The 13,310-nt window shown below is 44.4% G+C and overlaps 1 protein-coding gene across 1 annotated transcript in view; it reads right to left on the bottom strand.

Annotated features, from left to right (window-relative positions):
• Nucleotides 1–565: 565 nt before the first annotated feature.
• SLC25A6 (solute carrier family 25 member 6) overlaps nucleotides 566–13,310 on the bottom strand; it is a 38,335-nt gene continuing 25,590 nt past the window's right edge. The window contains exon 4 of the mRNA XM_078658089.1: nucleotides 566–985. Coding sequence (XP_078514215.1) covers nucleotides 828–985 — 158 coding nt within the window. The 3' untranslated portion in view covers nucleotides 566–827. The remainder of the gene's footprint in view (nucleotides 986–13,310) is intronic.

Raw genomic sequence — 13,310 nt, 5'->3', positions numbered from 1 at the left:
CCAAATAGAAGTGGCAGGGGAGTTGAAGGGTGTGAAAGTGGCAACTATATTTATATGTTAGAGAGTAGTGACTAAACTTCAGGGAAGACACCTACATTTCCATGCTTCTGGAACACCGAGGATAGAAGTACTTCTGTATTATATAGCCAACAATTAACCCCCAGGAAGAGTCTGTGACGTTCAGGAATCATACTTTAGTGCATCAGTCAGGAGGATTTTCGGTTATGGGCTGAAAGAGTGGAAGCAGAGTAAGTACTTATCTTCCAAATACCAGAATACAGCATAACCTATACAAGAACTGACAAAACTAACGAATCCTGAGTGATCACATCACTGAAGAGCTCAAGGGCAGAAGCAACACAGGGTCCATGGTTAGTCACTTTGTCAGGATAAGTAGCAAGTGAAGTATGGGAAGATAAAAAAAGAATTTGTTCTCTTTACACATACACTACAGCAACAACCATGTAGTCGAAACTGAGGCCATTGGATGAAAGAGTAATCCAAATGTTCCTACTACATTTACAAAAACGTGTGTAGTTTGCATCAGGTTTTAGATTCTAGAACGTTTGAGACAGTCAAGTTTCTTTTATTGTTTAGCAGAATGCCCAAACTTAGGGCACATTAAATATTCAGCTGTGCAAAACGATACAGTGCTAGTTTGCAAGACAAGAGGACATAATCTACATAATTGTACACTTTTCAACTACAACTTAGTGGCCAGCAAACATGGGTTGAACGTCTTTGTTAAGAAGACTGAACATCTCTCAAAGCTCAAATGGTCCATTATGGAAGAGGAGCTCTACATGAATGGCTTAACTAAACTGCATTTAAATGACTTTTTTAAACTCGTCGTACAGCACAAGCACGAAGGCTCCACCCATGCCTCGGAGGACGTTGGACCATGCCCCTTTGAAGAACGCTTTTCCACCCTCATCTCTGAGAATCTTCCTCCAGCAGTCGATTGTTCCAGTGTACATAATATCGGCTGAAAAAGTAAACAAAGTTAGCCATTAGTAGTCTGTACTACAACCAGATCAAAATTACAATTATACTAGAACACAAAATGTACATTATCGCTTTATGCAAGACATTTAAAATACCTACCCACACTACCTCAATGCAAACATTTCACGGTAAACCCCATTTCAATTTATGAGGGACACAGCACTATTGGGTGATCTCTAAAGACCAGAAATGAACAAATCCCCAACAAACCATACAAGCTCTGAAAGTGTAGTCTACAGCACAGTACACGGAGCTTTATAGGATGAGAATGGGTAAGGGCTCCTTTTGGTTACTCAGTTATACCCATTTAGACATGCTACACTAGTGTGCAGATGCATTCTCATAAAAAAAGCATTGGCAAAGCCAAGAGATCTGGGCTTAATTGGGACAATGCATACAATGATTTCTTTACGTATAGTATGCATCTATGATAAATATGTATGCTCGACATCACATGTCCCATTCAGTTCTAAGGTGCAAAATGCAATCACTCCATAGGAAGCGGAATGATACACTAATTGTGTATCTTTCCAATAACAGGCCAGTGAGTCTGGACTAGTCTGACAACGCCTCAAGCCAAAGGCCGAAAGAGGCTGATCAAAATAAGCCTAAGAGCGAAGGAAGCTTACCCAAAGTCCATTCAATTTATTTTGTAATAACAGGTCTTTAAAATGGCAATACAGACAACTGAGTCACACCTAAATGGCTGTGTTCTTGCGACGCTTAGGCTATTCTAAGAAAACAAACTTTTGTAGTGTAGCTGCTGGAAATTGTGATTTCAGCAGGAGGGCGGACAAGATTCTGGTTTCAATAACGGCAAGGGTGAGAAAACAAAAGCAAATGGAGTATCTACCTTTAACCACTGGCAGTAGCTACAAATGGAATGCAGACAAACTATAGCTGCACTTAAGCTACTGAAATATTGGGCTACGGGGCCACAACTGAAGTGGGCATGGGGAATATTCTGAAGATCATGGCCTCCATAATCATTTGAGGTTATAACTTGTATACTTAAGTGACAAAAGGTAACGTTGACCTTTTTCAGAGAGGAAACCTGGCATCAATCTTGCATCCCATCCACAGAGATACCTTTGTGGATAAGGGTGGAAGGCAGCAAACCAGTCTGCCAGCGATTTTACAGCAATCCACCCAAACCTCATACTCTAAAACGGTGTTTTACCATATGCTAACATTTATGATCTACTGCTCCTACCAATAAAGTAAGAATTACAGCGATGATTATTAACCAGAATGGTAACTAAATGGGCTGAAGGGTAAGTGTGCAACATACCCAAGTCATATTTCATCAAAAAACCCAAGCCAATTGGCCTAAAAGGTACCCATGTTCCAATTAACCGATTTACAGCTTGGTTATTCAGTATTATATAGTCAGTTGCAGCCACATGCATACATTTGTGTAATTAACACCAACATCTACCTTACATGCCTTCGGCCACAAATCCAGCTACCTTGCCCCACACCCCAATCACCCGTTCTTTTGCAACTTCTCCTGCCACCCCCCAATATATGATGCAGGGTGAGCCAGCTTGTGATCCGCTCATTTATTTGTGATAGGACAGTAAAAGGTCCCCAGTTAGGATTATAGAAGTACACAGAAGCCACCACTGCGTACTTCCCATTTTCTCTGATACAGACCTAGGCAAGTCACTTTCACATGCAAAACAGATCACCAGCTTGGATTTGTAGAACACTGCATAGAGTGGGGAAAATCTCTCGTCTGTGTTAATGTGAGCAACAGAAAATGTCATTTAAGTGCTTAAAAATGATCCACTCATGGAGCAATAAACCGGGTTTTTAATTCCAGGCCAAAACTTCTATCAGACACCGCGATGCAAATTGACCCAGGCCTGGATTGCAGGTAACATTTTCCAAAGCTATTAAAAGTGGTTACAACCGGGGAAAAAAAAAAAAGAATTTGGATTACATTATGTACACCCATCAGCGGCCAGTGGAGAGGTGGAAAGCAATCTGATGCAAGGTCAGGACAAATTAGTGCATCTTTGCGCGTGTCGATGAGATCACGAGGTGCGTTACTATTTGAGATGATAGCAAATTGACTAGACATTGCCAGTGAGAGCAAAGGACCTTCCTGATAAGTCATCAGTCCTCATCCCCTACTGGGGAAGCTATATACTTTCAGCATGCCCCTATACTTAGTATGTGGACTAGGAGGAGTACATGGTTATGGTATGTTTGAGGTCAACAAGGTTGCTGCAATGTGGTACTTCACATGTGGTCATCAAGGGTTTGGGGTCCCCAGTAATTTGGAAACAATAAAGTGGCGATATTGCTCCACGGTATACCTCATGCTCCTCCATGATGTGCGGTAGGAAAGGCTATGGCTCAAAGGGCATTTGTTTGGGTTCTGTGTTTATAATTCGACTGCTGGTAGTACTCTTGAAAAGCGGCGGGACTCAACCAGTCATTTCTTTTTTAAATGTTCGTTGCCAAGTTTCAGACTGCAACCAAGGAATGTTCATGCTCTGAAAATTGTAGTCATGTAAAGCAATTGCTTATATGACTGGCTTAAAGCCCGTCTCCTCCTGCTACAGGAAAATCCCCTCTGAAAAATGTGACTGATGTGTGAGGTACGACTACCTCCCCATCCAGTTGCAAAGTTAACGGGGGTTTAATAATAGGGCGTATTGGCAAGTCATGCACACTGGACACAGTCTAGTTTTGGCACCTTAGAGGATGACGTCTTATGTAATATGAGCGGTTCCAACACAGACAGCCTTACTATAGTTCATTGGTTGGAGGCTTTAACATGGTGTTAGGCTGAAGTAGTCTACAGTCCTATGGCCAGTACCCATGGCAGTTCAGTACTTCATGATCACACATTCCTAAAACCTAACTGATTTACGTTGGAGCTTGAATACAGAAACCAAGTGCTCCCTTTACTCATCAGGAATTGGCTACAGTGATACCCTAGGAGATAGTAAAGCTAGTTAACCGATTATGCACCAAGACCACCTTCCTGTGGAGGGATTTTCAGGTGCACTCTTCCCATTATCCATTAAGAGTATGTACTGCCAGGGTCTGCTCAGCTTCAGCTGGTTACATAAATACGTTTTTCAATAGGCAGTCTAGATAAATCTAGAGCAATGACGTGGTAAACTAATGGTCCAGAAGTAGGTCCATCAATGCTGAAGTCGCTACGGGAGCTCTTGAAGAGTGGAGTGCTAAAACCATTTGAAATCAGATGCGAGGAAGCCAGGGATAAAATGTGACTGGCTGACATGACTAATAGACAGATTAAATTGGGTGTCTAGGAAGGAGACGGAGTTCCTTGAGTACGCGATGGCCGGTCCACACACCCAAGGAGACTGGCAAAGTAGGGAACTGTAAAAGCTTGTGAAGAGCAGAATTTTCTCCACGAAGAGTTAAGATTAACAGTATGCTCAAATCGGGAATAATCAGGAATATTTTAATTCTGTTATTATTCATTCAACTATACACCAAGGAAATCTTTTACGGACGAGAACCTCTGTAGTTTGGGCTGTATGAAATGCGTTACTTACCTGTAACAGCAGTTATCCAGTATTGGTGTCTTTCATAGATTCACATGCCTGAATCATTCCCAGTCGTCGAGATGGGAGCCCCGGTAATAAAAAAGTAATGTCCTATAGACATACATAGAGAAAAGTAGGCCTAAAGGTCTTGCCTTAGTAGCCTGTGTCCTTTTGTAAAAAGGACGAAATTCCTGAAGGTAGCCAATCAGCTACCACCTCCCTCTAGAACCTTCCTGCCAGGAGCCTCAGTCTAGATTTTCGTACGCACCAAGCTAGGTAGACGTAATATATGTCCTGAAGTGAGAGATGAGTCCTTCCTGGGGAGGTGGGAGGGTTGCATGTGAATCTATGAAAGACACCAATACTGGATAACTGCTGTTTTAGGTAAGTAACGCATTTCTTATCCAGTATTATGGGTGTCTTTCATAGATTCACATGCCTGAATCAGAATAGCAAGCAATACATTATGCACATTTGCGATGGAACATAAGGATTAGTTTGATATAAAGATATCATGCGACCATATACCATCAGTAATACAATGCATAAAGTAAATAAATGTGCATACCATTGCAGGACGGTGGGAAGAAGGAGGGCTCATCTCACTGGAATAGATGGCGAAGTACAGCCTGGCCCACAGCTGCATCCTGCATCAGTTCCGTATCCAGGCAGTAGTGCCTGGTAAATGTATGCAGCGATTTCCAGGTCGCTGCTCTGCAAATGTCCAGAATCGGTACTCCAGCGAATAGTGCTGCCGATGTGGACACAGCCCTTGTGGAATGCGTTCTGACTGTGGAAAGTAATGGACGTCCGGCTTGGTCATGGCAAAAGGCAATTGCCGCTGATATCCATCGGGAAATGCTTTGTTTAGAGAGTGGCATGCCTTTTCTAGGTCTGCTGAAGGCTATGAAAAGTGGATTTGTTTTTCTGAAATTTTTTGTTCTGTCCAGATAAAATTTAGACATCTCTTGAGGTCTAAAGAATGGAGAGATCTTTCAGCCACAGTACTTGGGTTCGGGAAGAATGAGCGAAGTACAAGTGGTTCATTGAGATGAAAGTCCGAGGGGACTTTAGGAACGAATCGAAGATTAGTTCGTAAAATGACTCTGTCCTCTCTGAATTGCATGAAAGGATATTGTATAGAAAGCGCTTGTAACTCACTGACCCTTCTTGCTGATGTTAAGGCCAAAAGAAGTGCAGTTTTCCAAGAGATGTATTTGAGATCAGCCCTATGTATGGGCTCAAATGGATGTTTCATCAATTGGTTGAGTACTATATTAAGGTGCCATGTTGGTGGTATACGTCTTGGCCTGGGAAAAGATCTCTAGAGTCCTTTAAGGAATTGCTTTATCAGCCTGTTGGACCATAGTGAGGGACCTCTTGAAGTCCTTGTGAAGCGTGAGATTGCTGCTAGATGAACTCTAATGGAGGCATGTGCAAGCCCTGTTTGTGCCAGATGTAGCAAATAAGGTAGTATTTGCTCTGGCGTGATTCTGAAAGGATGGATATTGTTGTCTGAAAACCAAAGACAAAAGCGTTTCCATTTCAAGGAATAAGTTTTGTTTGTACTGACAGCTCTTGCCTTAGCTAGGACATCCTTGCACTCCTGCGGGATATTTAGGTGACAGAATTCTCTGTACTCAGGAGCCATGCCAATAATCTGAGAGATTTCAGATTCGGGTGGAGTATTTGGCCTCTGGACATTGAGAGAAGAGTTGGATGTTGACGTAGTTGGATTGATGGTTGAACAGAAAGGCGACGGAGGTCCGTGAACCAATGTTGTCTCGGCCAGTATGGGGCAATGAGGATCAAGGTGCAGTGTTCCATTTTCATTTTCCAAATGACTCTGGTTATCATGGGAAATGGCGGAAAGGCGTACGCAAACACGTTGCGCCATGCGATGGAAAATGCATTTCCTAGTGACCTCGGTTGGGGATGCCAGCTTGCGAAGCTGTGGCATTTGGCGTTCTCCCTGGTGGCAAAGAGGTCTATGTGCGGTTTCTCCCATGTCGAGAAGATGTCGTTGAGAACTTGTTGGTCCAGTTCCCATTCGTGGGACAGTGACCTCTGTCTGCTGAGAGCGTCTGCTTTTATGTTGTCTTTTCCTGGGACATACTCTGCTGTCAATGTGATGTTGTTGAGCAGTAGCCAGTTCCAGATTGTTTGCGATTCGAGACAGCGTCAGAGAACGCGTCCCTCCCTGCTTGTTCAAGTAGTGCATTGTGGTTGTGTTGTCCGTGCGCACAAGCACTGCTGAGTTTTTGATGCGAGGGAGGAATGCCTGAAGAGAATGAAGAACTGCACTCAGTTCTAGGAGGTTGATGTGTAGGGATTTTTCTCTGTCCATTTGCCACTGATTTGCAGATCCTGAAGAACTGCACCCCAGCCCTCCAGAGAAGCGTCTGTTATGACGTGTGGAGTTGCTGGTATCAAGAACGTTAGACCTTTGGATAAGTTCTTGTTCGTCGTCCACCACAGCAAAGCCTCGGTTATTTGTCGAGTGATAACTATGTGATCCTCGAAAGAGCCTATACATTGAGTCCACTGTTTGTTCAGAGCCTCCTGAAGGGGGCGCATTCTGAGCCGACAGTGAGGGATGAGAAGTATGCAAGAAGACATCATCCCTAGAAGGGATTTGAAAGTTCGGACTTTGATGGACTTTTTTGAAGACACTGCGGTAGCCAGAGCCATCAGTTTGTGTTTTCTTTCTTGAGAAAGAAAGGCTTTGGAAGAAATGGTGTTTAGAGTTGCCCCCAGGAATGTTATAATTCTGGTGGGTTGTAAGGTTGATTTCTGGTAGTTGAGAGTTAAACCTAGGTGCTGGAAAATATCGAGACAGGCGGTTGAAGACAGCTGCGCGTCTGTGAGAGATGGTGCTTTCACCAGCCAGTCGTCTAGGTATGGGAAGACCTGGTGATTCTGCTGTCTGAGAAAAGCTGCCACTGGAGCCAGGCATTTCGTAAAAATGCGTGGCGCTGATTTGAGGCCAAATGGTAGGACACAGAATTGGTAGTGTTGACCTGCCACTTCGAAGCGAAGATATTTTTTGTGGCGATTGTGAATCGGGATATGGAAATATGAGTCTTGCAGGTCCAAAGACGTCATATAGTCTCCTTCCTCTAAGGATCCTAAGATTTCCTGGATCGTCACCATTCGAAATGATTGCTCTTTAGGAAGGCATTGAGTGCCCTGAGATCGAGAATGGGCCTCCATTTCTTCTTTTTCTGCTGAATTAAAAAGAAGCGGGAATAAAATCCCTTCCCTTTCTGGGCGGATGGAACTCGTTCTATCGCTCCCTTCTTCAGCATTGAAGAGATTTCTTGTAGAAGCAAACGAAGGTGCTTGTGTGGAAGTTTGCGAGGAGGAGTTAACGGTGGGATTGAGTTGAATTCCAATGTGTGACCGTGCTGGATTAATTGGAGAACCCACCGATCCGTCGTTATCGATCTCCAGTTGTGGAGGAAATGTGTCAGTTTTCCTCCAATCTTGAGAGGACACGACGGTGTGGGGAGTGTCAGCTGGAATAGGTCATTGTCTTCCTCCGGTCGTTTTCCTCTGGGATTTGCCCCTGAAGTTAGATCTCTCATAGGAGGTCTGACGACCTTGTTGTTGCTGTCTCTGCTGATATTGTGAGCGATTTTGGTTGTAGGAGTAAGAGGATCTTCCTTGATATGATCCTCTGTATGTGGGCTGACCTCGTCCTCTGTTCCCTCGAAAGGACTGAGTTTTGAATTGTAAAGTCCCTAGAGCTCTTGCAGTGTCAGTGTCTTTCTTGATCGTCTGCAAGGCTTCATCTATCTTTGCTCCAAATAGATGTTGTCCGTCATAGGGCATGTCCAAAACTTTGGTTTGGACCTCTTGACGGAAGGACGTCGCTTTTAGCCATCCTTGTCTGCGCAAAACAGCTGCTCCCGCTAGCTGTCTAAAGCCCGTCATTGCGACATCCACAGCTGAATCTATGATCTCCGATGCGGACATCTGTCCTTCTTTAAGGAGTGACTGGACTTCATTCTGTAAATCTTCGGGTACATCCGCCAGATACGGAACGATATCTTCCCATAATTGTCTATTGTATCTGCCTAGCAGAGCAATGGCATTGGCCACCTATACCGTCATGGCTGACGTTGCGGAGAAGCGTTTGCCGATGCCATCTAATTTTCTACCCTCTTTGTCTGGTGGCGCTGACAGTGGAGAGGATGGATTTCTGGAATTCTTTTGAGCGGCTTGGGCGACTACTGAATCCGGCTTGGGATGTGTATTTAGGCAAATAGGTGCAGATGTTGGTGCCTTATACTTTGTCTAGTCTAGGCACCACTATTGATACAGAAGCAGGCTTTTGCATGAGTTGCTGACCTTGTTCCCAGATGTAATCTATTATGGGAATTTACCTCGCTGATTTCTTAATAGGATCTTTAAAATCAGAGAAAACAGTTTCCTTTGATTCCATGGTCATGTGGAATCTAATGGCTGCTCTCTCAATTAAATTGTGGAATCCGCCGATATCCACTGGTGGAGAGTCTGAAGTGTTAGGTTCCGACGTGGCTGGTGAATGAGCGACGTAATCCTCGCCGTCTCTGTTATGTGAAAGGTCGTCTCTAACCTCTCCTTCAGGAACATCTTCTTCTTCCTCAGAAGATTGAATGTTATGCACCATGTCACTTTCCTGCGGTATAACCAAAGGTGGTGGTCTTGATCTTGGGGATTGGTGCGGTCTGGATGACTCGTGAGGCTTCTCCTTGGCAGAGGCCGCTGGTGATTCTGGGAATTGTTTTTTGTAGTCTGTGATTAAGAATTGTAAGTCAGAGACTATTTCAGCCGGCAGGCAGATCGGAGTAACTCGTGTCTGTTCTTGGATCTGCGTAGTTTCTTCCGTAAAGATGACATCACCGTCATCGTCAGTACTCTGGCATTTGACATTGAGTTCTGACGGACTGGTAGCCTGTTCAAATTGGTCGTCATCAGATTCATCAGTTTGCAATAAGCAGGCTGGAGGCAGTTTCTGAACCCTACTGGGCGATGTCAATTCTGGTGTAATAGGTAGTTTGGTGATCATTTTTGATGGGATCAACTCAGCTTTTTTCCATGGCGTCGACGATGTCGTCGTCGACGATGAGGTCGTCGACGGTGTCGTCAACGGTAATGACGACGATCGTTTGTCGACGAGTCTTTCGTCGTCGGCGATGTGATCGTCGACGGCGTGGTCGTCAGCGGAATCTTCGCCGCCGATGTTCTCGTAGACGATGCACTTTTAGATGTCGGCGCTGCTTTCGTCGTCGGTGGCGGCTTTGGCGTCGACGGTACCCTAGTCGACAACATGCCGGACGTCGACGGACTCTTAGTCGACGGTGAAGGCGTCGTCGTCTTTTGTTTTATCATCGTCGTCGACGAAGCTTTAACAAATGACTGCTGCTTATTAATGAGTACAATCGACGACAGTGGCTTACCCATCGTCGACGATTGGGTGGTCGTCGTCGTTGAAGCAAAGGCGGACGACGCCATCGTCGTCGAAACTGTCGTCGATGTGGAGACATGTGGTTTTTCTTGAGGAAAACGTCGACGCGGTCGTCGACGAAGACTGCGATGGCTTTTTGAAAGTTGTCGGCTCCTTCACAGACGTGTCTGATCTTACCTCAGAAGACTTGGTAGTAGTCTTTTTGTGAGGGACGTCTGAATGGCTAGGGGAAGCCTCCCATGGCCGTTTCAAGGACAGTTTGGAAGAAACTGAAGCCATTTCACTGCCCTCCGAGGACAGAACATCATCTCTGGTCTTGAGTCTGTTTAGCCAGAGGAGCAGTCTTCCTTCTCTATCTTTGAGAGTTTTAGTAGAAAAAGTTCTACAAATCCTACATTCCTTGACAGAATGATCCGGATAAAGACAGTAGAAACAAGTCTCATGCTTGTCATCAATGTGCAGTCTCTTCTTGCCACAAGACGAGCAGGCTCTAAATAGTCCTTTCTTCGGTTGTTCAGCCATAGTAGAAGTAAAAATTCCAAGTTGTCAGTTGAAAAAGTGAGAAATTCAAGAAACCTGAGGAGAGCTCAGGTGGGGACTCCCTAGCACAACGTGCGGTAGAAAATCTGAGAGACTGAGGCTCCTGGCAGGAAGGTTCTAGAGGGAGGTGGTAGCTGATTGGCTACCTTCAGGAATTTGGTCCTTTTTACAAAAGGACACAGATAGGCTACTAAGGCAAGACCTTTAGGCCTACTTTTCTCTATGTATGTCTATAGGACATTACTTTTTTATTACCGGGGCTCCCATCTCGACGACGGGGAATGATTCAGGCATGTGAATCTATGAAAGACACACATAATACTGGATAACCCTCACTCCGTGCTTAATCGTACCACATTAAAGAATATAGTCCCATGGATATAGCAAGACTGTAGATATAGTTTCAAAGTGTATACAGGTTTACATGTGTACCATTTATTCCATGTACAGAGCTTTTTCATCAATTTAGAGAATTGTAAGGCCGATCTGGTCTGGTGATTCAGCAGAATCAAAATGGATGTATTGTCCTCAAACTAGGATGGGCCAGAGTTGGAGGGACTAATGACTGAGGGGGGTTATATAGTGCCTGGTCTGCAGATGCATTGCCAAGTGACACTCACTGTGTGAAATGCAAGTTTAAACCAACAAAACCTGCATGTTCGTATCGAGTGTTTTGTAGGGGCAGAAGGTGTGCTGCCAGTTCAGACTACTCATAAATCCATAAGGTCAAACATTACTCCAGCTGTGTGCAACTGATAGCTGTATAATTCAGACATCACCTATCGCACTTCAATTAAAATGGAGACTAAATTAAATACCTTCAGTAAGTAATACCATCTCCCTGCACAGTCATCAATTTCCTTCCATGTGACCATCTGGATCCTGTCACTTTCTCTACTAACAGCTCTCAAACGCCGCCACGCGGCTTTATGCAGCCTCAGCTGCAATTCTGAAATCAGGATTACGGTGGCAGAAATGTCAGGCACCAATTACCACGTTGGCATCAGTTCCCCTCTGCACACCTTAATGTGGCATAGGAAACTGTACCAGGAACTGAGATTGTCTCAACAAGAGTGACAATGACAATTGCATACCTCGGAATGTAATTAATCACAGCACCCAGTCAAAGGAAGGTGGGGTGAGCAATCAGCAGAAAGATGCAGTATCCACTAGAAACTGAGCTATCAAAAGTAAGTAAACTTTCTTCTGAGGAATAACTCTTCATAAAGATTCCTCGCCTTAATAGCGAGCCCAAAAGCAATACTCTTCAGGACAAGGAACTGAGAAGTGCCCAATAACCAGAAAAGCCGTGCAACACTGGCCTGACTGTCAGTCATGGTGTGCTTTGGCTGTGCGGAATCAATGTTTAGCTAAAGTATGTAAAGATGAGCAAATGGCCACTCAGCAGATGTGAGCTACCAGAAAACCAAGCACAATAGAAGCAACTGTGGCTTGGTTAGTGTGAAAACAAGCATCATGTAGGTGGTCTTTCTTGGCTAAGGGAGGGTAGATTTAATTACAAAATGTAACCCACTATGAAATAGTGCGCTTGGTCACCTCTTTGTCCTTATTGGAAGGAATGGTCCTCTGCAACCAAACAAGCCATCTGCCACCCCTCCCCCTACACACAAGGCCATTGCCCCCTACCAATCCAGGTGGCAAATACATTGCAATGGTGCTCTGGTGAAAGGCAAAGTAGCAATTGGCTTTTAATCTCATGGAAAGAGTACGGGACGTCAATATGGATCAACCACGTCAGAGGTGAATAAAAGTGCCTCCTCAGGCTGAGAACGCCAGATGTTGACCCCAGCAGAACATGCCCCAAGATGGCTTACTAACTGAAGCAGACTCCTTGAACTAATGTCCCTTAAGGCAGTGGATACAATTTTGGATAGTCCGTGCAGACCTTTAGAGCCGATGTCGGCAGTATGAGTCAAAGTGAGGCAGGACTTCTGTTGTAGGTCTAGTTTTTTTGTTTAGCCCTCCTTCCTATTGGTTACTGAGCACGCTCCAGCCATGGAATGTTAAGATGTTTATAAGTGACGTCACCACTAGGTTATCGGCTTTTTTTCCGTGACTCTGCGTAGTCACCAGTCCTTCCAACAAGCCCTTATATTTGTGAATAAACATACGAGTAAATAATACTGGTGTCCATAATTATATTCTTTATCACTACAACTTCCTTGAAGCTCAAGAGGAAACTGCTAAGGAAAAGGTAGAAGTGGGGTGTAGGAAGGTAGGATCCTTCTGCATGGTTACCCCCACTTTTTGCCCGGTGCAATGCTGGTTTGACTAATCTGACTGGCATCTTGCTAATCAGGACCCCAGTCTATCCTGCTTTCTCCCTACAATGCTGTGTTCAGTACCTGGGTACATCCCAGATTGGATGCTGGAGAACCCTTATTAGTCCCTAGTATATGGTACTATGGTACCCAAGGCATAGGTACCACAGGTCTCCCATGGGCTAATGCATTATTGTATCGTAATTGCATGTATATAGTGCTTACTACCTCGGACGAGGCTTCAAAGCACTACTCTGGGACCCATAAAGGATTAGTGTTGAATTAGTACAGAGAAATATGAAAGTAATTTAAGTGGTGGATAGGTTAGTCAGTGTTTTGGATTCGGAAGGTAAGAGGAAAAAAGGTTTCTATTTATATAGCGCCGGTTACCCCAGATGGGTTGTTGAAGCGTTTTTTGTTGGTGTAGTAGGCTACTGAAACCCATAAAGGATTAGTGTTGAAATTAGTATAGTGCAATATGAAGTCATTTGAGTGGTG

The sequence above is a fragment of the Lissotriton helveticus genome, chromosome 8 (assembly GCF_964261635.1).
Source record: "Lissotriton helveticus chromosome 8, aLisHel1.1, whole genome shotgun sequence".
Lineage (NCBI taxonomy): Eukaryota > Metazoa > Chordata > Amphibia > Caudata > Salamandridae > Lissotriton > Lissotriton helveticus.
This window is presented reverse-complemented; position numbering and strand designations above follow the sequence as displayed.